This window comes from Atractosteus spatula, chromosome 20, assembly GCF_055471065.1.
Source record: "Atractosteus spatula isolate fAtrSpa1 chromosome 20, fAtrSpa1.hap1, whole genome shotgun sequence".
Classification (NCBI taxonomy): Eukaryota; Metazoa; Chordata; class Actinopteri; order Semionotiformes; family Lepisosteidae; genus Atractosteus; species Atractosteus spatula.
Window position 1 is genome coordinate 8,981,007 of NC_142725.1, and position 25,715 is coordinate 9,006,721.

The window sequence follows — 25,715 nt, forward strand, 5'->3', positions numbered from 1 at the left end:
AACCAGCCAGGAAGACAGTATATCAAGACACTTTCAATACAAGACTTATAGGAAAGTGTTAGGATGGTTCTGTCTGCTTTGAAATAACTTAGTCCCCTTAGAAAAAAAATAGGTCCAGTTCCTTCAGCCTGTCAGTGTAGGACATTCCCTTAAGTCCCAGACTGCACCTTCTGATGGATTCCAGAGCAGTAATATCTTTTCTATAACACCAGAAAACAATTGTAAGCACTTTTCTAAAGGATGTTTCTCTAGTGTGTGAAAGAATTAACCCTCCCTTGACATGGGTCGCACAGTGACGCAGTGCTCAGCAAGGGGCCCTGGGTTAAATTCCTTGCTTGGTGGTGCTGTCTGCGTGGAGTCTGCATGTTCTCCTCATGTTCACGTGGATTTTCTCCAGGAGCTCTGGTTTCCTCCCAAAGAGGTCCAAAGAGATGCTGGTGGGTTCACTGGCTTCTGGGAAGATTGGCCCTGGTGTTTGGGTTTGTGTCTGTCTGCCCCGTGATGTATATACCCAGTCTTGTGCTTCCTGGGGGCATAGACTCCGGCTCTCCTGTGACCCTGAACTGGATAAAGAGGTAAGAAAATTGTTGGACTGATCCCTTGATGTGAATTATACTCCTTTCACTATGTATCAACATTTTTTGCCTTTTTTATTGCTTTCCCACATTGTCTAAAAGGTACAAATAATGTGTCAATGTGAACACCTAAACACAAGAGCAAAACTGTTCTTTTTTTATTGATAGGCATAATTATTTTGCATTAGTGGGCGTTTTTGTGTTGATTATGCATCACAATATTTAAGGGTGAGACTGACGTGCGCAACTGATTCTTAATTTACATTCACTAACAATACAGCAGTCCTAGATGATCAGTCGACATTTCACTCGTACATTAACAGTAGCACGTGTTTATTTTTCTTGTGGTTACAGTTTACGACTCACAAATTAATTTGCCATCGCTCGAAATGACACGCACGTTGAAAGCGAAAGTAGTAGGCGTTTCACCCCCCGCTGGCTAGGTGGCGCTGGAGGGTGGAATGAGAGGTATCTGCGGGTACCCGCGCTCTTCTTTTGTCGGTCGTCGCTTTTCCTGTTCTGACTCCCCGGCTGCTCCTGCGCAGCCGCCTTCTGGAGGAGCTGCGCGGCTGCGCAGATTCTTCCCCGGCTCGCGGGCGGCGGGGCCCCTGCGGCGCCCCTTCCGGCTGCGCTGACGCAGGCGCCTGGCTCGGGCGGGTTGGCTGCGGAGGCTGCGCAGGCGCCGCGCAGACTTCCGCGAGCGCAGCGTCGCGAACGCAGCCAAATTGTCGCTGGCAGGAGGCGGAGTTGAAAGGTTGCAGGCATGGCGGCGGCCTTGGGAGATGAGGATTTAGACAACGATGACTACTATTCCCTTTTGAACGTCAGGAGGGAGGTGAGGCGTGCTTTTCCGCCCGGCCACGGGGCTCCGCGTTGAGGCGGTCAGGAGGCCGTGTGGGCTGGTTTGGCAGTGTTTGCAGGAGTCAATGCCGGGAGCCGCCGACTCAGATGACCCTCGCTTATCATTCAAGAGTTCAGTTACGGCAGCCGAGCGAGCTCTTTGACAGACCCCTGGGTGGTTTTTGGTTTTGTAAACGGACCTTTGTATACTGATTATCCCGGACAACATCCAAATAAAACCTTCTAGTGAAGGGGCGAAGACCTTAGGCTCCGGTTTCGCTTTCTTTCTGCGCCGCTCGTATGACTTTGTGGCTGACGATACTGTCGATAATTCATTCCGCACATGAGGTCAGGCTTAGCAGAGAGATCGAAAGCGGTGTTTCTCATTGTATCTACATAACTGACAGATAAGGTATGGTGTCACGAGTGAGGCTTTTCCTTACTGATGTAAAACTGTCCAAAATCCGTCTATATCCAGGCGTGTTCAAGTACTTCGGCGTTGTAGCGGTATGAAATATGAGTTATACTATCTCTTGTGGCAGTTGTGCAGTTGACACTTTGTGGAAGCTTCTCCCCATTTCTGTCCTGCGGCTGAGCACCCGTACTCCCCTGTAATCGACAGTAGCAGAGTGACGCGCCACGATACTGTGGAATAAGCTTGTTTTTGTTTCCATTTTCAGGCTTTGCAATCTGCTGCTTTCTGTAGAAGGTGTTCTAAACAAAAAAGTAGAACTAATTCTAATGGATTGAACTCGGAAGGAAGAGAAGCACCAACACATGTTTCATTTTGTGGTTGTTAACGTTATGCACTGGAGTGGCTCAAAGCTTTATTCAGGAGGAGGTTTTATTAGGATAACCCCCTGGATAATTATTATTGACTTTGTTGCATTGGTTACATGTTGACCTCTTACATCGTGTGCCCAGTTCATGGTTATTTCAAGCAGTGGCTTCTCCTGTAGAGCAGCTAGGCTCTTAGTGGACACCATGTCACCCTTTGGATACTTTCCACATTCATTAACCCTTGACAGCTGAGAGCACTTTTGTCAGTAGGCTCATTTGAGGAATGTCACATATTTTACAACATACAGACGCCGAGGATCTTAAAGTAAAATAACTTAATAAAGTAATACATTAAAATGAAATCGATAAAGTAAAAAGTAGCAGCCTCGCAGCACTGGGGCCCTGGGGGCGCTGTCTGGGTGGAGTTTGCATGTTCCCCCCATGTTCACATGGGTTTCCCCCGGGTGCATCAGTTTCCTCCTGTAATGCGAAGCCATGCTGGCACGTTAACTGGCTTCTGGGAAAACTGGCCCTGGTGTGGGTTCCTGTGTGTGTCCTGCGGTTGACGGGCCCCTGCCCTGGGTACCTTGCGCTGTGCCTGTTGCCTGCTGGGATAGGCTCCGGCTCCCCCTGACCCCGAGTTGGAAGAAACGTTTCACCAGGAGTTGGATAGGTTGATCTTACCCCCCTTGCAGTGCTGGAGCCTGAGTTCTGTCCCTAGCGTGCTGTCTGAATTGGATAAAGGGCTTCTCAGGAGGGAGAGCTTTCATTCACGGAGTGTTGAGGCTTTTAGATGACAAGAGCACCATTTTTCATTTACCACTTATCGCTACTGCTACTGTAGCTGCTATTCTCAGTGCGCCCACCACTTTACTTGCTACCCTTAGGGGTCCCTGCTGTGTGGTAGGCAGAGGGGCAGTGCTGAGCCGGGGTACTGGGAGGTATGTTGGGGTACTGAACAGGCGAGCGGTGTGCAGGAGAGATCGGCCTGCGTTCTAGAAGAGCACGTGTACTGGTTCAGCAAGTTGGACAGCCTTGCAGAGCGGGTACAGCCGTTTCAGGTTTTAGCCAGTTCGGGGCTTGTGTCTATGTGAAAGTGTCGCGTGGAGCGCCGGGCTTTGCGTCTGAAGACGGATGCGGAGTGAACAACACCAGTGCATTTGAATAAGTGCTTGTAATGGATGAAAGCAATTGGGCCGTTACTCAGCCAATATCTTCCACTCTATTTTTGCATTAAACTCCTTTGTTTTCTTTGCCCTGGCAATCTACATGATTAGTAACTGTTTGGACAGTATGGCATTTAGCTTGAAAAGCATGGGCCTCGAAGTACCTTCAAATCCGACATTTCTTATGAATCCATGAAGGGAGGGCATTTAAATTCATCATCTTGAACACAGGGAAGTTTAAGCACTTGAGGTTAAAAATAAGCTTGAGGCATAAAATGGCTGTGATGCATATTCATTAAGGACGTCTGCTCTCACTGTATCTGAAATTTATAACTCTCTCTGAAGGTAGTTATCACTCTTGCTGTATTGAACAGATGACCTTAGCTGCCTCCAGCGTGATGAAGCTGCCTGTCTGGTGCTGTATTGGAAAAGAAAGCTGTTATGGAGAAATTAAACTGTTCTCACTTGTCAATAGCCCATGAGGCCATTTGTCATTATCGGTTTATAGACGGAGAAAGCTGGCCTCATTCTGCGACTTGGGGGTGGGGAACTAAGGTTTTGATCGCTGGGCTTGTCCGACATGTATTAAAATAAATAGCCCAGTCTGGACAGCTCGGTGTGGGACTTGGCTGAGGTGCCTTGAGGACTGCTTTGGCTGCTTACAGCCACAGCACCTTGAGCACGATCTCGTCTGATCTTGGAAGCTCAGCAGGGTCAGGCCTGGTTGGTACTTGGATGAGAAACCGCCTGGGAATATCAGGTGCTGTAAGCTTTGGGCGGTGCGGTGGCTCTGTGGCTCAGGATCTGCGCCTGTGGCTGGAAGGTTGCCGGTTCATATCCCGCGGCCGGCAGAGGAATCCTACTCCGTTGGGCCCCTGAGCAAGGGCCCTTAACCCCAGCTGCTCCAGGGGTGCCGTATAAATGGCTGACCCTGCGCTCTGACCCCAAGCTTCTCTCCCTGTCTGTGTGTCTCATGGAGAGCAAGCTGGGGTCTGTGAAAAGACACATTCCTAATACAAGAAATTGTACAGGGCTAATAAGGTGATCTTATTACCGATGGTTGGGGTTTGGGAGGTGATGGCCTCGGGCAGTCGAGAGTTCAAGGAAAGAAAGAGCTGGGTTGTTCAAAGAGCTCTCCCTCTCTCTTCCTGTTTTTCTGCCTCTCTTCACACGTCTCGGTCGGCAGCGCTCTGTCCCTCCCCCCCTTCTCGCTTGCTCCCTCTTTGTCCGGCCCACGAGAGGACACTGACACCGTTCGTATCCCACACAAACACCTGTCTCTCTCTTCTCTTCGTCCTCTGTCTTTCTCCCTTCCTCCCCTCTTCGCTTCCATCCCTTACAGCTGGGTGTGCTGGCGCTCCGGCTTTCTTCGTACTTCCTTCTCCCTCCTGCTGTCGGGCTCCTCGAGCACACGTTCTCCTGTCTGGCAGGCAGGGCTGCTGGGGGCCCTACTTGCCTCTTTTTTTGTCGCTAGCTGCACTCGGGGGGGGCTTGAAATGCTTGCTTGAACTGGGTCCCTTCAGAGCCTTCAGTTCTTCGGGCCTGTCAGAGCAGGGCACTGCTGTGAGTCCCCAGGTCAGACAGGAGAGGCTAGCACTGTCTTTTAAAGGTCACTGTTTTTGAAAGTCAAATGTACGCAGTAACATGTAAAACCTCCAATTAACACAAAACAGACAAAATTTCCAGGTCTGCGCAGGGCCATGTTCTGCACTTTAGCACAAGGGAATAAAACTTCCTGTGACCTGTGTGGCCCTGTGACACTGTAAACAAGCAGAATACATTCTCCTTCAATCCAAAGAAATATTACTCTCGATTTTGAGATGGTTTTGCCTCTAAACACTACTTGTTAATTCTGCATGCAGATCACGTTGGAACATTTCTGTGGTGAAATATCTGCTGCAAAACCTGTATTTATATGCTCATTCCTCCTGCTACTTTATTCATTATGGGGACTAGTGAGCAGGAAGGGCCACATCACGATGTGATTCCCGGGAACTCGAATTCGAGTTTCTGACAACATGGCGACTTGCAGTACGTTCACAAAGTTAGTGATTTTGTGCTGTATTCCAAATGTGTCATTTTTTCGATCCCGCCAATTCATTTATTTTGTTCCCGAGATTCAAAACTGTTCTGCAAAATTGGGACTTTAAACAGCTGTGCCTGATTTGTGTGTTTGCACCACACTGTCCGAGCCTGTTTCGGATGCCCATGCAACAGGAAGCAGCCTGATGAAGCCAATGCGCTAACTAGCACCCGAATTAAGTAGGATGTGCCGCCTCTTCTCCTCCTCCGGCTTGTGAGCTTTCTGATGTCTTTGTCCTGATTCCCTCACGCTGCCGTATCCAGGCGACGCAGGAGGAGCTGAGGGCCTCGTACCGACGGCTGTGCATGCTGTACCACCCTGACAAGCACAGGGACCCCGAGCTCAAGAGGCAGGCAGAGCAGCTCTTCAACTTGGTGCACCAGGCCTACGAAGGTGAGAAGGCGGGCGGAGCTCGCAGTTTCTGTGGTTTTCGGTTTTGTTTTAATAATAATAATAATTGCTTACACTTATATAGCGCTTTTCTGGACACTCCACTCTAAGCGCTTTAGAGGTAATGGGGATCCCCTCCACCCCCACCAGTGTGCAGCCCCACCTGGATGAAGCGATGGCAGCCATAGTGGGCCAGTACGCTCACCACACATCAGCTATCAGTGGGGAGGAGAGCAGAGTGATGAAGCCAGTTCAGAGATGGGGATTATTAGGAGGCCATGATTGGTAAGGGTCAATGGGAAATTTGGCCAGGATGCCGGGGTTACACCCCTACTCTTTTCGAGAAACACCCTGGGATTTTTAATGACCACAGAGAGTCAGGACCTCGGTTTTACGTCTCATCCGAAGGACGGCCCCTTTTTTACAGTATAGTGTCCCCTTCACTATACTGGGGCAATAGGACCCACACAGACCGCAGGGTGGGTGCCCCCTGCTGGCCTGACTAACACCTCTTCCAGCAGCAACCTCAGCTTTCCCAGGAGTCTCCCATCCAGGTACTGACCAGGCTCACCCCTGCTGAGCTTCAGTGGGGCAGCCAGCTGTGAGTTGCAGGGCTGCTGTTTTCTCCTTCCTCCTCACCCCTCGGCCTTTAGATGCAGCCTGGCCAGCTCTGGGCCAGTAGGGAGATACAGGAGAAGCACATTGGTTTTGCCCTCTAACCCCCTCCCACTCCCTCTGTCTGCCTGTAGTGCTCAGCGATCCACAGTCCAGGGCCATCTACGATGTCTACGGGAAGAGGGGTCTGGAGGTGGAAGGATGGGAGGTAGGTGCGCTGATGCAGAACGCAGTCATTCCTTACTCTGTGGTGTGGTGGTCACAAATCTCTTATTGCCAACACAATTTGCAGTAACAGTACAGCGGACTGCAGTTGCACCCTATACGGTGTACACCTGCGGTCGGTGGTCTTTCGCAAAGCCCCAGGGCATTGCTTTCATTCCCTGCTGAGCCCTGCGGTGATCACGGGGACGCTTCCCGAACATGTGGAGCGCTCCGATTTCCCCTCCGCAGTCGGTCCACCTTCTGCCTGGCCGTGTGGTCCACACGGGCCCTGGGGCGATCGGACGCGGGTGTGTCTGGACGTGCTGCACGCAGACGCAGGCTGCGAGCCAGAGCGCTCTGTGGGCATTGCTGTTGTTGTGCTGTGGCAGGGCTGTGCCCCTGCACATGGTGCTCTGAAGCTCTCGTCAGAAGGCAGTGGATTTGCAGATGTAGCCATCTGTGCTCTGTATTTGAACGTGGTGTAAACGGGGACCACCAGCGCTTGCCGGGGGGTTGCGGTCGTCTGCAGGAGCCCAGCGGCCCGTTTAGAGGAGATGTGCTGGCAGTCAGCCGACTTGAGTCTGCGGCGCCAGGGATGAGCTCTGATCCGCGGAGCCGGTAGGCTGGCGAAGCTGTTGGCCTCACCTCGGCGCCGTGCTAGCTGCCAGTGACGCGGAGTGGGGGCTCCCGGCCCTGCTGCCCCCCTGCTTTCAGGTGGTGGAGAGGAAGAGGACCCCGGCGGAGATCCGGGAGGAGTTCGAGCGGCTCCAGAGAGAGCGCGACGAGAGGCGGCTGCAGCAGAGGACCAACCCCAAGGTGAGCAGAGGAGCCGTCTTCATCAGCCCCTCTGTCTTTTTCGGTGATCACTGGCCTGTCTTTTCACCACGCTCGCTGTCTGTTTATTTGAATTAATTGAATTAACCTTTATTGCCCCTTATTTTTCTTGCACATGAAGAGCTCAAAACATATAAGACGCATGACAATAGTACAATACAGCAGTGGTACAATACCACAATACAAAAACAACATTTAGCAACATTGCTCATTTAGAACTCAATCCAGTATCATAAGATTTAAAACAGACAATAAGGTGGCACAGTTTTTAAAACAAAACTAATCATAATAAACTAACAAGAAAGTTTCAGTCTTTTCAGTCCAGTCTTTTCTTTGTTCAACTATTGAGTGCTTGTAGATATAAATGAAGTAAATGCTCTGGCCCTGTGTGTACATGTACCTGCCTAAGCTGAGCCAGTGTCTCTGTGTTGTGCCGGCCGTGTCTCTCTCAGGGGACGATCAGCGTGGGAGTGGATGCCACTGACCTCTTCGATCACTACGAAGAGGATTATGAAGACATGCCGGGGGGAGGCTTCCCACAGATCGAGATCAACAAGATGCACATTTCGCAGTCCATAGAGGTACGGCCCACAGCTGCCAGCTCATCGCAGCCTGCCTGCGTGTTTGGTGGTTTGGAGCCTTTGGAGGAGCTGTTTATTTACTTCTGTTGGAAGTTGTTTTCGTTGCACAGGCATGTGGCACAGTGGAGATATGCCACGTCAATGTCTAGATAGCATCACTAAGAGATCAGGTTTATACTACGATGCATAGAAATGGCATTTAATTGCTCAAGAGTTGTGCGACTGTCTATAGACCTACTGAATAAGAGTCTGTAGCAATTCGGCAAATAAAAAAACTTGTTTTGTTTTGCGGTGATGCTTTTTTAAATGGATGGCTTAGACCATGGAGATCCAACTTCAGTCATGGCGGACCAGAGTGTCTGCATGCTTGCCTTCCAGCTCAGCTCTTAATGACCTAAGTTATCTCGCTGTTGGCTTTTTTCCAACCTCCCTCACCTCTGGTTGAAGAAATCGAATGGAAGAGATTACTGAAGGATATAGGCACTGATGTGAGGACTCGAGGGGGAGAAGAGTGTGTTTGTGCCCCACTCTTCAGACTTCTGCTGTAGACTTGGCCAAGTCCTTAACTGTGTGGAATATCTGACTTACTTCTCGGATGTCATTTTAGGGGAGCTTTGGTAGGAAATACAGTGGGGGGTACCGGGGATGGTGGGAGGAATCAATGTTTTGTTCTGTGTTTTGAATAATTAATTTATTTATCACCCAGTTTTTGTTCACCTTTGGTTTTGCATCCTGGTGTCAACTTGTCTGGAATAAACGTCTCTTGGCTGCTTGTGCAAGCCTGTGGTCCAAGAAAACCGAAGTGGGCCGTGGGCATGTTGCACATGCGGCAGTAGGAGTGACCATGTGGTCTCCGCAGGCCCCTCTGACCACGACGGACACCGCCATCCTGTCTGGCTCGCTCTCCACGCAGAACGGCAACGGAGGGGGCAACATCAGCCTGGCGCTGCGCCGCGTCACCTCCGCGAAGGGCTGGGGAGAGGTGAGGGCAGATCCGGACGCGTGCGTGTGCAGCTCCACGCGGTCAGCAGCCATGTCACCCTGCAGCTCACAGCTGGCAGCCCACTGAAGCTCAGCAGGTGTGAGCCTGGCCAGTACCTGGATGGGAGACCTCCTGGGAAAGCTGAGGCTGCTCTCCCTGCTGTCTCTCAGTCCCAGTGCTCCAGTATAGTACACACACAGACACCCTCTTACTCCTCCAGACACTGGTGTGCACACTCATCATGAGAGCACGCAGACACCCTCTTGCACATCCAGACATTGGTGTGCACACTTGTGATGAGCACACACAGACATCTTCTCACTCATCTGGACACTGGTGTGCACACACAGACATCTTCTCACTCAACCGGACACTGGTGTGCACAATCGTGACGAGTGCACACAGACCATCTTCTTCCGCTGACATGCACCCTCATGCTGATGCTCTCGGTAACTAGAGACGGAGACACCAAAAGCTCGTAGTGACTCCACCCTCCCAGAGTTTCAGCCTTGAGAAACCCTGAGGAAGTGGCACCACAGAGCCACTCGTTTGTGCAAGGGGGATCTTCCAGCCTGGCAAGCACACGTCCAAGTCTCAGTGGGCTTTGTTCTCTCCAGGTGGAGTTTGGTGCTGGGGACATGCACGGCCCACTCTTTGGGATGAAGATATTTCGTAACCTCACGCCACGCTGGTGAGTCCTGCTTTTGGCAGAGGGGCAGGGGGCACAGAGCACAGAGTGCACTAACATTAGCATTGGCTTTAGAGCTTAAGGTTCAGGTCGGACACTGGTGTAGAGATTCCAGTTTCCGAGCACAGTTCTGTCCAGTTTGGTACGCTTGGCCTTAAGTGACCACCTGAAGGACGAAGTGTTTTTTTGTACGGTTGTTTCCATACTTGGAGCGACTGCTCCAGTGTAAAAGACAAATGTGCTGGCCGGCATTACCCATAGTCTGAATGTGAAAATAAAAATGCTTTTAGTGCTGACATTTGAAGCTGTTTTTACAAGCACACACAGCTTTACTGTATGTATCACTCTGCTTTATCACCTTCCTTTTATTGCATCACTTCTTCCCTGTCTGTAGTTATGTTATTTCTATTACACCACATTAATGATAGAAATTCAACCAGGACCCAGGGTATGGTCAGTAAAAACAAATGTATGAAATGTATTATAAGAATGTGGTAATTGCCCTGCCTGTAACTCAAGATTTTGTATTTCTTTTTTGTCGAGTAATCTAGCCCAGAGGTTGGCAATCGCAAGCATCTAGAGATATTTTATGCGATCACACGAACCTCTTCTGAGTCACTCCAGCTCCTTATTTAATATTCACTGCATGTGTTTGGGGCTGACTCTCTGTTCTAATCAATTTCACATGTGTGAGTCTGATGAATAAACAATACTGACAGCAGAGGAAGAGAGTCTGAGATTCCTCAACTCCACCATCTGATCGTATTGCAGGAAGAGAAACATGTAAATCTTACGATGCCTGCAACAGCAGAAGATCACCTTTGTGTGACTGAACAGGGTAGGCTTTCTGAAAGGAGGGTGCTACTATACATGGTTCCTGTCCACTGATACTTCAGCTTGTACAGAAAGATTGCGGTTTCCTTTTAATTACAGAGCCTACGCATTGCTTGCGTCTAAAGTGCACGCGGTTGACGTCTCAGTGCTCATTATTTCAGTGTGGTGATGTCTTGAAATGTTTTATGCAGTAAATTGTTCCCCTCGCCATGTGTGCAGTATATTAACCACTGAAAGCACTGCGTTTTTTAACACATCCATGCTCTGTGTTGGCTAGAATATTAAAACGTTCCACGCTACTTACATCCTTCTCTGACCCTCCTCTGCCTAGCACACAGGCTTCTTAAAGCTAGAGGCCTGCTGTCTGACAGCTCTGACAGATGTTGCTGACCCCTGGAGGTGTCAGCACAGCAGCAGTGATTACAGCAGCACATGGCCTGCTTCTTCTTCCTTTAGCACTACAGCCCAAGGCATTGACCCTTCTTCCATATGGAGCTGTACTGTGCCCTTAAATGCTTTAGTCACAAAATACCGTACACTGTTTATCATCTTCCTAATTGTTTTTGTAGCATGTTCCTGGATATATTTCCGTCCTTGAAGGGGGAGCTGTGCTACGCTGTGCCTGTCTGTTCAGTGTTTTTTTAAATTCCCCATGTTACATCATTGCCCTTGATTTATAGCACATTTTTACTGGTCCCTGACACTGTTATTATAAGGCAGCGGTGCATCTTGCTTGCTCATATTCTGCGTTCAGCTCTCCTGAAATTAAAGGTGCGTGTTCTGATAAATCAGTAAGCCTGACGCTTGTCCCTTGGGTGAGTTTGAAATTGTGTGTTTTAGAAGTTATACGTCTATATTGGGCTTAGTGTAGAGGTTATCAAACCTCTTTTTTAGAGAAAACAGTATTGCATAGTATAAAAACACAGCCGAGAAACTGTTTGTTTTAGCACAATTGATCTTTCTACCTTAACAGCTTTCGTGACTTGCCTGTGGTCATTGTATTAAAAATCAAAGTCACAGGCAAATACAGTGTAGTGCCTCGGTCTCAAGATACAGTTGTCTGAGTGGTCTGTAGAATTTGCAAACAATGAAAACTGAAAGAGGAGGCACTTCTTCAGTAAAGGCTGATGGGAGTATGGAACCAACTGCCCAGCCAGGTGGTTTAAGCCAGTAGCCTTTCAATTAAGGGCTAGATGATCCTGTGATCGATTATCCACTGGCTACCAAATGAGCTAGATGTGCCAGTCTTGTCTCATTTACAACCATTCGTTATGTTCTTACAAGCACCATGCATTTAAACAGTGTCCGTTCACATCCTATCTTATAGATGGCCGTCCACTCAAGAATTGCTGGTTGCTTTTCCCTGTTTATCCCACTGCTGGTTAAGAGAGGGTTGAGTACAATCACAGCAGTGCTCCCACCCCCCACCCCCCCCCCCCCCAGTATTTCAGCGGAGTAGCTCCGTTCTGGGATCTGGTCCAGCTGCTATCTAGGACAAGCAGGAGAAAATATCCACCTGGCAGAGCAGAACAGGCTGGCCGGGGCTGCACTGCTCTGTGATTCACATGAGTTTATTGGAAAGGACAGGACACCTTGTTTACTCCTGGGACACGCAGGATATGAAACCTGTGTTGTTGTTTTTTTCCACTTCAATTACTGGCTTTCTCCTTTCGTAGGAGGGCGAGAAACAAGCGCGAGCTGGTCCTTTTATAACACTTGACACGGTAACTGCTTAGCCGAGTCGCGGGCAGATTTTATTTAGCTTCCTCCCCAAAGCAGGATCTGCAGTGCTCTTCCTGAGCAGTGCGCTGTGGAAGAGGGAAAATAGGTTTTTAATGGGAAAAAAAAAGGGAATAATGCCCCGGCTCTGGTTTGAAACTTTCCTCACGCCTGTGAGTGTTATTTATAGAAGAAACAAATAAGTTTATTTTGCAAGGGTGACCTGACTCCTGTGGTCTTTTTTTGGGTTGTTATTTTCAAAGCTTTTTTTTTCTTGCCCCCCCCCCCACTTCCCCTGGATGTGGATGAACAAATTTAACACGAGAATAAACTGGGGACTGGCCTGCAATATAGGCAGTAGCGTTTAAAAAAAAAAATCTTTCTACTCTCTGTAGGTTCTATAGAATTAATTTAGTCAGTAATACCTTGATTCACAGTGTAAGGATTGTCAGCCTCTGTTGTAATTAACAGTAATGGTTTGTATTTCTAAGCTCTTTTTATTCCGAAGAATCCCTGAGCACTCCACATATACTGGGGTACTGGGGGGGGGGTTACTAAAGTGTGCACGGACAGTTTGAGATGAAATGATGAAATTCGTTGTATTAAACTACACTGTGCCTATACAGTACGGTCTGGAAGACTGTTAAATATGAACTGCTTGGGATGCACGTAGATTGGCCTTCTTGGGATGGTGGGGCCTTTGTCCATATGGCGAGTGCTGGCGGCTCGTATTGGACACTGAGGGCAAAGTGCTTTACGGAGGGTTGTCCAGAGACTCAGCTGTGGGTCTGGCAGCATCGGCGGCAGTGCTGATATTTTAACATCTTTATGTGGATCTCGAGGTAGATGACAATGAGATTATAGGACCGTTTGAGAGATAAGGAACACATTGTGTGTTTTTTAGGGAAGCTAAGTCGATGCATCTCTCCTCTCACAGATGTGGCCAGGAAGGTGGTTCCTCAGGCTGTTAGCTAGCATTGCAGAGCGCCCTCGGTATATAAGATAAAATTAAGATAAGGTCGCTTTATTGGCCCTATACAATTTCTTGTATTAGAAATTTGTCTTTTTGCATACCCCAGCTTGCTCTCCATGAGACACGCAGACAGGGAGAGAAGCTGGGGGTCAGAGCGCAGGGTCAGCCATTTATACGGCACCCCTGGAGCAGCTGGGGTTAAGGGCCTTGCTCAGGGGCCCATTGAAGTAGGATTCCTCTGCCGGCCGCGGGATATGAACCGGCAACCTTCCAGCCACAGGCGCAGATCCTGAGCCACAGAGCCACCGCTCCGCCCCATAGAAATATGCGTCATGTGTCACTCACTGAGCGCCCCCCAGTGGTGCACTCTGGAGGCGACGGCAGGTTTCAGCTCTCAGTGTAGTGAAAGCACGCGGAGGTTTGGGTTTGCAGGAGCCCTGACTCTCCCCGCCCTCCCCCTGCAGCTTCGTGACCTCGCAGTGCGGGCTGCAGTTCTCCTCGCGCGGCGTGCGCCCCGGCCTCACCACGGTCCTGGCGCGGCACCTGGACAAGAACACCATGGGCTACCTGCAGTGGCGCTGGGGCACGCAGTCCGCCATGAACACCAGCATCGTCAGGGACACCAAGACCAGCCACTTCACCTTCGCGCTGCAGGTGAGAGCGCAGGCGGGGCTCTGTGCCTGGGGCTCAGGCCTGTGAATATAAGAACAGCCAGTCTGAGAGTCATACACTTGACTATGGGTGGAGGCGTCTGTCCGGCCTGGGACAAGGAGCAGGGGAGCAGGGGAGCAGGGGTGCGTGTCCCGCCTGCCGCTGGCCCTGTAATGTGCATTCAGCTGCTGCATTTCCTGCTTGGTGCTTTGCCTCTTTCCATCAGGGCCGTACAGTCTAATATAGGAGGTTTAAATACAGCGGGTGAGCAGGAGTGTCAACCCAGGCGACTTGGCCAAATTCCTCTTTGGGCTTGCGCAGTCCGGCCAGGCCCGGAGTTTCCCCCTAATTCAACCGGTGATGCGGTTCCTCGCTTCTCCGCCTGGCGCAGCACGACTGCTGGACGCTGCACCTCTGGTAGATGGAGGGGGTCCCCTCCTGCACGATAAAGGTGTAAAATGCTGTATAAACGCAAGCGATTTGCTCCTCCTATTCCTTGTCCCTCCATGTTGTTTTTGTGGTAGGGCGAACAGTATTCTGGCTTTTGAGCACTGCTGTCCGGTCAGTTCTATTAATGCTCACCGCCGGCCTCTGAGCTTGGCGGATTATGATGGCTCACACATCAGTGCTTAGGTTTACTGAAATATTTTGCAAATGATATTATATGAGGGGGGGATGAAGTTCACATTTTTACATTTTTGTGTCTTAAACCAGTGCTATATCACAGTATGCTTTTATCTCAGCCTTGGTGTGAGGTTTATGAACACTTAGCATGCTTTGCACACTAGAATCGCCAGTGCAGTTCAGGTCCGACTGAGCTCAGCCACGCCTTCCTCACCAGCTCTCTCTGCTCTGTTGCCAGCTGGGGATCCCTCACTCCTTCATGATGCTCAGCTACCAGTACAAATTCCAGGATGAGGACCAGACCAAGATCAAGGGCTCTGTCAAGTGAGAACCTCTGCCTACACTGCGCCCGCGCAGCTCAGCGCTGACTTCAGGACCTGACTCTCGAGTGCTTCTGTTCAGCAGCGTGGAAGAAGAAGCAGTTTAAAAATTATGCTCTTTGCAGGCTTTCAATGAAAGCTTGCAGGATCTGGGATTTAGTTTGTAAGATTGTTAACTGTCACACAACAGTTTACAAGTTGCTTTCATAGCTCAGCGGGTTTTATAATGTGTTTTTCTGAATAGGCACCTTAAATACCCAGTTTTCCACAGTCCTAGATTATCTGTCCCTGCTTCTGCATGTGCAAAGAGTAATGAATGAGCATCGCTTTCTTTGTTGGTGATATTGTTTGAAGTTGGATGTGTTCGTGTGAGCGGGATTGGTGATGGTTGCCTACCGAGAGGAGTGTGTTCGCGCGGTTGGGGTGGGTCAGCGGTTCTGGTGCGACTCTCTTTGACGTCTCCTTCGTTGTCTCGCCCTGCAGGACGGGCTTTTTCGGCACCGTGGTTGAGTATGGTGCTGAGAGGAAGATCAGCCGCCACAGTGTTTTGGGGGCGACCGTCAGTGTGGGGGTCCCCCAGGGTGTGTCCCTCAAAATCAAGTACGTTATTGAGTGTTCTAGAGCCACTTTTTTGCACCAGTTGCTCCACATTTTTTAAAATTTTAATCCATTTTTATGTATAATTCTGCCAGTAATTTTATATAATTTCCTCAAAGTTATATGCACATGCAATTCCAATACATAATGACAGAATTGAAAGGGAATTTCTACATTATCTATAGAGGAAAAATGTCAAGAATTGCTAATTCCTATTTCACCCCGAAAGGGCATAAATGCACTGTTAGTCTTTTGTTTTTTATTTTCTGATTCCTCAATCGCCCATTGTTTTCAGCCAACGATTTGTAGTCTCCTGGGTGGAGCTCAGACAAAATGAACGGTCTGGCTGGCGTTTCTCGTGCGGAGATGGGCTTGATTTGCTACAGCGCTGCTCACCTGTGGCTGGCGTGGGCTGTCCCTGGTGACGCTGCCCGCTCCTGTCCTCTGAGACCCGGAGCAGTGACGGGTACTTGTAAGCTCTGCGCCTGCTCTGACCCCTGGCTGCTGTCTGATTCCCCCCCCCCTGCAGGCTGAACAGAGCCAGCCAGACGTACTTCTTCCCCATCCACCTGACGGATCAGCTCCTGCCCAGCGCCGTGTTTTACGCCACGGTGGGGCCTCTTGTCTTCTACCTGGCCATCCACCGGCTCATCATCAAGCCCTACGTGCGCAGCCAGAAGGAGCAGTAAGCCTGCCTCGCCCGGTCACATCGCCATTGCCCAGAGCTGGGGGGGCGGCTGGTGCCACCCTCCATTCAATTCAATTCAATTTTATATAGCGCCTTTCACAACAAGGTTGCCCCAAGGCGCTTAACAGTGCAATTGATGATGCATTTTGTCAATACAGAACAGAAAAGACCAGAAGACAACGGAGGAGAGGAACCAAAAACTCCTTAGTAAGGAGGAAAAAAACCCTCTAGGGGTCCAAGGTCAACTGGCTGTCCAGCCCCTTTGGGCATGCTAACATTATATAATTAAAAAAGGAAATGATGAGGGTATTAATCAATCCATCCATCATGTCTTCTGTGTGTCAGTACTCCATGCAGATCTCTGTAGACCAGTAAATTCCTCCTAAACGATAGCTATATCCACGATGTCCCTCTTGGATCCACTCGCGCTTCAGTCCAAGACCTGTGTTCAGCCTAGGCACCCGTATCCCAGCCCCCATATTCTCACATCCCCCATGCAAAGACACTCTCCTGTTTCCGGTCTCCAGTGCTCCTGGAAACTTAATTTCCTCTTCGGTCCGCTGACGTCTCGTGTAGAATTAGCTCGAAACGTCTGCACAGGCTTGTTAGCATCAGCTGAGGCTCCAGCAGTTTCAGTGGTTCGATATTTTAGCCCCCGTCCAGCTCCTTGAAATGCTGTAATATATTTTGCGCCGGTGCGCCACCTTTCTGATTCTTATCCTTTCTCTATTCCTTCCTCCTCCTCCCACCCTTTCTGCACGTTTCCCTGTGCAGGGAGCTGGAGAAGCACAGGGAAAGTGCCGCCACGGACATCGCCCGGAAGAAGCAGGAGGCAGAGTCGGCGGTAAGTATTCAAGAGGAAGGAAGCTGATGAGACCTGGTAGATGACAGCAGGGGCTGTTTGAGCTGGGCTGGGCAGCTGTGCACACCAAGCTGTTGGGTTAGGACTCTTAGCCAAGGAGACATGGAGCAATAAGTAATAGAAAGGATCTAGGTAGGCTGACGTGCCGATTATACAGTAGCGACAGAACATCGGGCACATCTGTTTGTCAGACCTTGTGCACCAGGCAGGAGCTGATGCAAAAGGCTGATACTCGCGTGCCAGGTGTAGGAGTGATTGAGAACTCGGTGTGTAGTGGATTTTCTCTCTTTTTTTTTTTCAATACTGCAGGACTCCTTAGCGCAGCCTGGTTATAGCAGAATGTTACTGCATTGGACCATTTAGCAGAACCCACAGCTTATTGTAACTTTCATCTAATGCTCAGTAAGACAGCTTCATATATTGACCCAGGAAAAGAAGTGTAAAGGGCCTATTTTCCACTGTCCTCCTACGCAGGTGCGGCTGATGCAGGAGTCGGTCCGCAGGATTATCGAAGCAGAGGAATCTAGGATGGGTGAGTGGATTAACAGATGAAAAAATAATTAGTGGATTTGGGCTGTTATTTAGTCAGGAAAAGCCTTCATAGTTTTGCTTATTATTTTAATGAAGTGTCGAGGGTGGCTGTCGTATGAGTGGTTTTCAGCTTCTACCACGATCAGCTGATTTTGTGTCCCATCAAAAAACAGCTTAGCTGGTTTTACGTCAGTCACAGAGCTTTGTTTAATAAAGACAAAGAATTGCTTTTGTATTTTTTTCGGTATTTTCTAGAAAACTGTCAGGTAAAAAAAAAAACAGTTTTCTGCTGAACATTGTAGCAGAACTGCTGAATCTCCAAACTATGTAACTATGTAACTGTGATGAGGAATATACCACAAAAAAACGCTGTAAATGCAATACCAGAATGGAGGGACTAGGCATGAGTATTTTTTTTTCTTGCTTGGTGGGTGTCTGAGCTGACACAAACTAAATTCAAGTGGCTGTAGACCTTTCTTGTTCATGATGATGATGATGGTGGTGGTGGTAACGAGCGTTAACCAGTATCCTTTGTCAGGCCTCATCATTCTCAACGCCTGGTATGGCAAATTTGTGACGGACAACAGCCGAAGGCACGACAGGGCGAAGGTCATCGACGTGACAGTGCCCCTGCAGTGTCTGGTGAAGGACTCCAAACTTATCCTCACTGAAGCCTCGAAGGTAAAGCACAGCAGCTCGTCCTGCAGCACGTACAGTACAGCGTGCTCAGTCAACATCAGCCTACTGCTCTTGTGGGCAGCGATGTCCTGTTCAGGATGTACAGTACAAAATACAGCCCACACTGCTTATGACAGGCACAGTGGTGCTAATGTATTGCATTTGCATATAACATTTAGCCTGCTAAATGACAGAACACCACTTGTGAAGCATGAATGTGACCTAAAGCACAATACACGGGTTAAACCTCTCTTTGTGCATTATACCAAACTTAATGTAAGTTACACTTTGTTGTAAGGCGGTAGGCTTGAGAAGCCCATTAAGCCGTAAGAAGAAGTTAAGAATAGCGTGTAAAACATTTTATAAAGTTGAGATGTGAATGGTCTATATTAGAGCAATCTACTCGCTCGTATTGTGAACTGGGGGAACATGCAGTTCAGTCCCTCGCCATTATTCTCAGAAGGCAGCTCCAGTAGATGATGGGGACGGGATATTTCTAGCCCCATTGGGAAACACCCTGTCCTTTTGAAGGTGTTCTTGCTGTTCTCAGAGGCTCAACGTGTGATAATATGGCACTTTTTAATAAATAGGTTGAATATGTATGAGTAGTCCATCATTCAGAATTGGATTTTGACTGTTTGAGCTGAATGAGTGGTTCCTTGTCGAAACGCGTGCCTGATTTAGTGTCCAGTGACACTGGCTGGCCCTGCTCCTGGCTCTCGGGCACGGACAGCTGATTGACGCTGCATCCTCCTGTCTCCTGCAGGCGGGCCTGCCCGGGTTCTATGACCCCTGTGTGGGAGAGGAGAAGGGCCTGAAGGTGCTGTATCAGTTCCGGGGCGTGATGCACCAGGTCCTGTCGGGAGACACGGAGGCGCTTAGGATACCAAAGCAATGTGAGTTACACCCCTTTGTGGCAGTCGTGGGGTGCCACGTCGCCACTGACTGAGATCTTGCAGTTGTCTTCCGATCTAGCAACCCCTCAAACATGTTTCTTCCCAATTAGTCATTACTTAGACTTCCAGCGTGTGTTAAGCGTCCAGTTTCTACTAAGGTCAGCAGCAGTCAGACCTGGCTCCACCACTGGGAGCCCCTAGCCTGCTTTCAACCCTCTAACCTTATTGTTCTCTAGTTTTCCTTTAGCACTCAAACCAGCCACTTCAGTAACTCGGGTCTGTGCTGGCCTGCCGTACGCTTTCATACCTCGAGAGGTGAGCTCGTTACCCAGTGCTGAGCCTCCTCACACAGGAATCCAGCTCCCCCTTACTACCTGATTCCACTAGAACAGACAGGGGTTCAGTGGGTAGAGGGTTCTCAAAAAAGACATTCCCTCTGTAACCCTCTTCCACGTCCTGTTACACCTCCCACACGTCTGTTGTCAACATATATTATTGTGTGTGAAGTGTTGGATGACCAACTCCTGGCTGCAGTTTTGTTAAGTGCCAGATCGCTGCTGGTTTACTGATGTTTTGTAGATCAGGTGGGAAGATCATTCCTAGAAACTAATATCAGTGTCCGTATGCAGTATATCAGAATATATTCTCTGAGACAGTGCTGTGTACAGAGAGCCAAAGGCAAAATCATGCGAGGCTAATCCATTATGCAAAATAACAGGTTCTGCTGTCTTTTTTTTCTGGTTTCTGCTAATCATTTCTTGCCGTTTCTTTTGCGAGTAGTAGAACTGTCTGACAATTTCGCTTTTTTTTTGTTGCTCTTTTTAATTCAAAATCAGTCTACGTGCCAGAGAAGTGCCTGTGTGCACCATCTTGTTTTGTGTGAAAGGTGATGACACTGCTTTTCCTCTCCTGCTCCTGACCAGAAGGACACTCTTCTCAATCAGCTGTCGTCTTTCCCCCCTTGCAGCTCACAGGATCGATGCCGACACTTAGGAGCCTGTGGCTGTTGGGCTAAAAAGGGACAAGACCCTGGACAGACAGAGCGAGACAGAGGGAGGGATGGGTTAGACTCGGGCTGCTCGGCTCGGAGACCTGCAGGCTCCCAGGCCTGGACAAGCGACCCTTGTGCGACCCCTTTCATTCATGTGGTTCTGGATATTGTTCTGTAATACAGAGGTGGCATATTTTGGCAATGGTAAAGACTTTGCAAAGCTTTTTTTACATGAAGTGCTCCGGAAAATGTACCAGCTGCTACTTATTTAAAAAAAAATATTCACACCAAACCATGTACATCGCTATCTTGTATGTACATACGTACAGTGTGCATTTCTGCATCTGTCCAGAATTTGTATGCGTGTGTGTTGGCATATACTCCCAGTATGTTGTCTGCACTGCCCAGGCGGTGTGATCTGCAGAAGTTTTCCGTCCTCCTGCAGCCCCTCAGGTGTGCCCACCGATTTAAGCCAGCGCAAGAGCTCCAGCTATGAAGGGAAGGGTGCCACGTGATTGGCCAGGGACCTGACCGCTGTGGGGGGCGCAGGCGAGCATGCTGGGTCCTGGCTGTGGCAGTGTGGAGACCGGACTCCTCATGGGAAACGAGGGGGCTGTCTGGCACAGTCCTGTTCCTTAAAGAGAGCACGGCTCATGACAGGGTGTCAGCTATGCACTACTGGAAGTAGTGTACTTCCGCTAAGTAGTCCACAGACTGGAAGCACGCCTTCTCAAAGCCATCAGTGGAATCGGCGCCTGTTCGGTACGAGGTGCCACTTTGCTGGGGTGGGCGTCTTGGGGAGGCATTTATTCCCACAGAGCAGCGTCTGACCCAGTCCGGCCCACCTGCCAGGCGCTGCTCTGTCTGACGATGGAGGAAGCGGCTTGAAACACAGAGCAGAGGGCAGCTGCTGTCTTCTATAGTCTGCTTCTGTCCTGCGAGTGAAGCCACTGGCGCCAGGGCTGGTCCCCACCAGTGCAGGCTCTGTGGATTCATGCACACCGCAGGAGTCTTGTCTCTGCCCCCGTCTCGAGCTGTCGATGTCCACCTTAACCAGATAACTGTCCGGCGTTTCTCCCGCTGATCAAGCAGGCCAGTGCTGGTCAGCTCCAGACTTCAGAGACCGCAGGCGACTGCGCTTTGCATCGCAACAGTGCTCTCACTTCGTTAAATGAAGCCGGTTATGTGATTGGAAGGATGCTGTCTCTAAGCCCTCTATTGATGAACAGCAGGATTCGAAGAAAGCTAGAAAACATGCAGGGCTGAGGAGTGCCTGGAGCACTGTAATGGCCCTAACACACACGCGCAGGCACACGTTGGATTGTAGGAAACCCCAGGGAAGCGAAAGGTTTGCGGGAATGCTTGCAGAACGTTCTGGCCATGATCTGCTAGTACAGCACTGCAAACCCGTGCACCCACTGCCCTCTTGTGGCCGTGGGGTGGAACTTCATGGTACCATTGATCTCTGTCAGAATCCCTCATACTTTATAAAGGAAGTAGCTCAAAAAAATTCCTTTTAAAACACCTCTTTACACATATGTATGAAAGTATGTGTGCATGGGGTGGGGCTTAAATATATTTTATAATGTAATATACACTAATGCTGGTTGTTGCACATGGACTAACAGCTGTGCATTTCCCAGTCTGAGCTGTGCAGTGGTGGCCCTGGTATCTCGCTGGTACTTCTGTCTGCAGGGCTGCAGTGTATCTGGGTGGAGCTCAGCAATGTTAATTGGGCCCCTGCTATTGAGTCGTTACTTGCCTCTGTCACCTGTCTGAAAAGAAACGTAGGAAAAATCTTTAAATGGCAAAGAAAAAGAACAAATGGTCTCAGAGGCCAGGGTCTTGAGATCTATGTGTCCAGGAGTGTTTCTTATTCTTTGACATATTGCAATAGTTCCACCATGTACGCAGACTGTCAGAATGAGTCAGGAAATGACTCGCATAGAGAATATTCCAGTAACTGTAATTATCCACGAGGTCGGAGTGTGAATTGAACTCTTCTGTCCAACAATTAAAAAACACTGGGACTATTGATTAAAGAACTGGCAAAACCAACACAAATCTGAAGAACTCTGCTTTTGTGATTACTTGAGAAAAGAAAAAATTGTCATTATGTGCCGAAGAGGGAAATATTTCAGGTCGTCCCCGTCCTCATCCCTTTTGCATGCACAGTAAACGAAAGCTGGAAATGCGTGTTTGGGCGGCTGTCTTTGGTGGGCCGTGACCCTTCATGTCATGAAGACCGATGTCAAAATGTGCCTCGAGCAAGCTGGAGCGGCTCTGCGCTCCTGGGGTGGAGCTGTGCTGGGCCCTGTTTTGTACATGTGATTAGGCGGCGCTTCGCTCGCTACACGCCTGGTCTCGGCCGTGTTGGAAATCTGCCAGTTGCATGCTCCTGTAACGGGTCAGGAGGCAAGCCCCCCACGTCTTCCACTCTTGGAAGTGTGAGCGAGACCTGGATGAGATCCTCAGGTCAGTTAGTAGCAGCCAAACAAGATTGATGGGGTCAGACAGCCTCCTGCTGTTTGTAACCTTTTTTATGTTCTTTAACTGGGGATAGGAGTAGCCCTTTCCCAGTCTTCGTCACGTCCTGCCATTCCTGCCGCTGCGGTTCCGCCTGGCGAGCTCCCACAGCCTCGTCTTCACGGCTGGGCCTGTGCTCGGCAAGTTGCGCAGTGGGCTGAGTTGAAAGAAGGTTCGTCCTTTCAGGAGATGATGGGATCCTTCAAAGATCAGGGTGGGGGAAGAGCACAATATACACTTTTTAACATTGGCAAAACAAGTGCTGCAAAATTGTCTGGGTGCTTAAGAAGTTTGAAAAATGGATGAAAGGTATTGAATTGTACCGGTGGGTTAAGGGTGTCTTTGTCACCGTGGTCCCTCTGATGTTCTCAAATGCTTAAGCTTATTCTTTCTTGGATGTGCCAAAGGAATGATTTTTGCAACTGACTGTTGTAACTCAGTTAAAGATTTGATTTGATTTGAATTAAGTTCCCTCCCCTAAGATGCATGTCTTCTTTAATCATACACCTCAAACATCTTAAGGAAACCGGCATATCTTTTTTTATCTCGTAAATAGTTCCAACGTTAGCTTAATGTTTTCTTGTGTGAATACTGGATTGCAGTGAGCTGTACACCCTCCCCGTATTCTTTTACAGTGCAGATAAATCTGAACTGTAGTGAACTCTTAAATCCTTATGGAAGATTTAATTCAGTGCTGGTCCCTAGAAGTGGAATAGGCTCACGCTAGTTGTCTGAACATTTTCACTTTGCTCTGTCCAGTGGAAATAACTGGTTCCATATATTTTTACCTGAATACCCTCATCGCTACATGTTGTTACTCTGTGATCTGTGGCTCCGTATGAATATTTGTCTGTATGAATTTTAGTCTTTATCCTTTCACTCAAATACCGAAATCACTACAGCCCATTCATCAACACAAACTGCAGACCTACAAAAAAAAGTGTACACATTATTGTGCATAGCATAAATTAAGGAAATAGGCATCTGCTTTTTATTTTCATGTTTCCTTTTCCCATTGATTAATGTATAAAATGTGAAATCAAAGTTCATCTCCTTTACACAAATGTATTTTCATTTGTTAACTTTTATATGGTCAAATGTTTCCTTAATCTCCTTGGTCCAAGGTTGAAGATGAGTCATAACACACTTCACATCATCTGCAATAGCTGTGCAGGATGTCATTTCCTTTTCTTTTGGTATTGTGATTATTTTTTTCTCTCATTAATCATCAGTTGTTAAATATTAGTTGAAATAAGATACCATTTACCATTTGAATGTCATGTTAGTACATGACGCACCATGTAGTATCAAAAACAGTATTTAAACGTTGATATCCCAGCTCTTCTCGGGTTTTCTGTGAATGCAAGGTATGAACTGACCTAGCAGCTATGATTCATACACACTGTGTTATCTATATCTCTTAAAAAGTTGATGTACACATAAGTAGTTCATGAATGGGCTATGTCTTGTACTAAGCATGCAAACTGTATTGATAACAGCTGGAGAAATGTGACTTCCTGAAGCTGCCTGATAACAAGTGCCTCTTTCAGGCAAAAACAGACATGCAGACTCCCCACAGCCAGCGAGCTTCTTCTCCCACTGTCATGGCCTCACACCTCAGATTAAATGACAGCAGGATTAAAGAGCAACAGTAACCAGTCTTGGAGTGTTTATCTCTTAAGTTGCATAGGTGCTTTCTTTGAATTTTATTGGAATATCGGTGTTCAGAAAAACTGTTTTTGAAGACAGCATACTACAGTCACTAAAGATGGATCCCTAAGAAGTATTTTGACTCGGATAGTCAAACTTGCTGAAAGAGATGGTGTGATTTGTATCTCGTCTTCCTTAAGTAGCCCTTATAATGATACAATGACTTACCATGTGAATTATGTGCTTTAACATGTACTTTTCTACGTGAGGTATTTAGAAAATGATTACAATGTACATGCATTTTTTTTTCCAGTTGTATATAAGGATAAAACAGGTGTTTTGCTGGGATACAGAATTCCCACTGCATGGTTCCAGGCTTCATCGAGCTGATGCGGAATATGTAGATGTGAAAAGGGGCTGAAATTCACGTGGTGTGAAGGAATAAATTATAAGGTAGTCTTTAAGAGACTTACAGCCCTGGAAACATTAGGCTCTTGTCTGCTTATTTACATATGTAACTAAATAGAAATTCACGCAATTTCATATGTAGTGAGTGGGGTGTTTGATGATCTAATTATCTAAGTAAATCAGGCCTGGTGTAACTATAAGCCAGCTCCCCTCTCCAGATATTTCCCTGTATAGCACATGCAGAAATACCCAAGAGAGCACACAGTCAGGCTGGCAAATCACAAATTGGTGAAAAGGTAAACAGAAGATTTAACAGCATTTTACAGATATGTAGAACTCTTCCTGAACTAATTGAAGGACTTGGTTTAAGGATAAAACCCAGAAAAACAGGACTGAATTTCAACTTTTTGAAACTGCAGCTCCCAGTGCAGGAAACATAAACTTAACCCCAAGTGCTTCTTCTCCAGTTTACAGTGGATTCAGCATTAAGGCCTGTGTAGGTTTAAAAGGCACAGGCGGTGATCTACAGACCAGACACTAACTAGGATCTGGACTGTGTGCACAGCCTGTTATAATCAAGAGTTGTCTTGCTTCAGCAAACACTTAGGCCTGCCCTGAAACTGCTCTCCTGCAGTGTGATGAACGCCTGCGAACATGCTGTTTTTGCAGCGAGAGCTGCACCGTTGCTCCAGTCATTCCAGCTCTGCTGGGGGTGCAGGGGGCAGCAGGGAAAATGCAGGAGGAGGAAATGCGAACCACAGCTTATTCACAACCAGCCCCCAGTCATAATTAGTAAATAATAGCCATCATTTAATAATGCTATAGAAATGCTATAGTGTTATAGAAAGAAAAATAACTGGCGATTTGTCATTTGAAAAAATGTAAACATCTGTAATGCACGTGGGTGTTTCATTAATCTAAACCCGTGTTTTCAAAAGCAGTAACCCGGTAATAATGAGTGACTTAAGTGTAATGAAATGGTGTGCACTATCACACATGCTGACATTTTGTGAAATTTAGCTTTTTTCC

At 48.2% G+C, this 25,715-nt stretch overlaps 1 protein-coding gene across 1 annotated transcript; it reads left to right on the forward strand.

Moving 5' to 3' along the window:
* The first annotated feature begins 1,281 nt into the window (after positions 1 to 1,281).
* LOC148817487 (dnaJ homolog subfamily C member 11) lies at positions 1,282 to 24,762 on the forward strand. Its single transcript, XM_088937955.1, has 16 exons — positions 1,282 to 1,410; positions 5,708 to 5,837; positions 6,584 to 6,657; positions 7,368 to 7,469; positions 7,940 to 8,068; positions 8,928 to 9,050; positions 9,668 to 9,741; positions 13,729 to 13,918; positions 14,778 to 14,863; positions 15,343 to 15,459; positions 15,986 to 16,141; positions 16,919 to 16,988; positions 17,481 to 17,538; positions 18,076 to 18,218; positions 18,982 to 19,111; positions 20,079 to 24,762. Exons 1-16 carry the CDS (start codon positions 1,339 to 1,341, stop codon positions 20,102 to 20,104), a joined length of 1,680 nt encoding a protein of 559 aa, XP_088794081.1. The 5' UTR covers positions 1,282 to 1,338; the 3' UTR covers positions 20,105 to 24,762.
* The last annotated feature ends 953 nt before the right edge of the window (positions 24,763 to 25,715 follow it).

Excerpts from the sequence above, each read along its gene's own strand:
- LOC148817487 (XM_088937955.1), top strand. The coding sequence starts at position 1,339 with ATGGCGGCGGCCTTGGGAGATGAGGATTTAGACAACGATGACTACTAT. Across the intron at positions 8,069-8,927 it reads ACATTTCGCAGTCCATAGAG|GCCCCTCTGACCACGACGGA; the intron begins GTACGGCCCACA and ends TGGTCTCCGCAG. Across the intron at positions 9,742-13,728 it reads CGTAACCTCACGCCACGCTG|CTTCGTGACCTCGCAGTGCG; the intron begins GTGAGTCCTGCT and ends CTCCCCCTGCAG.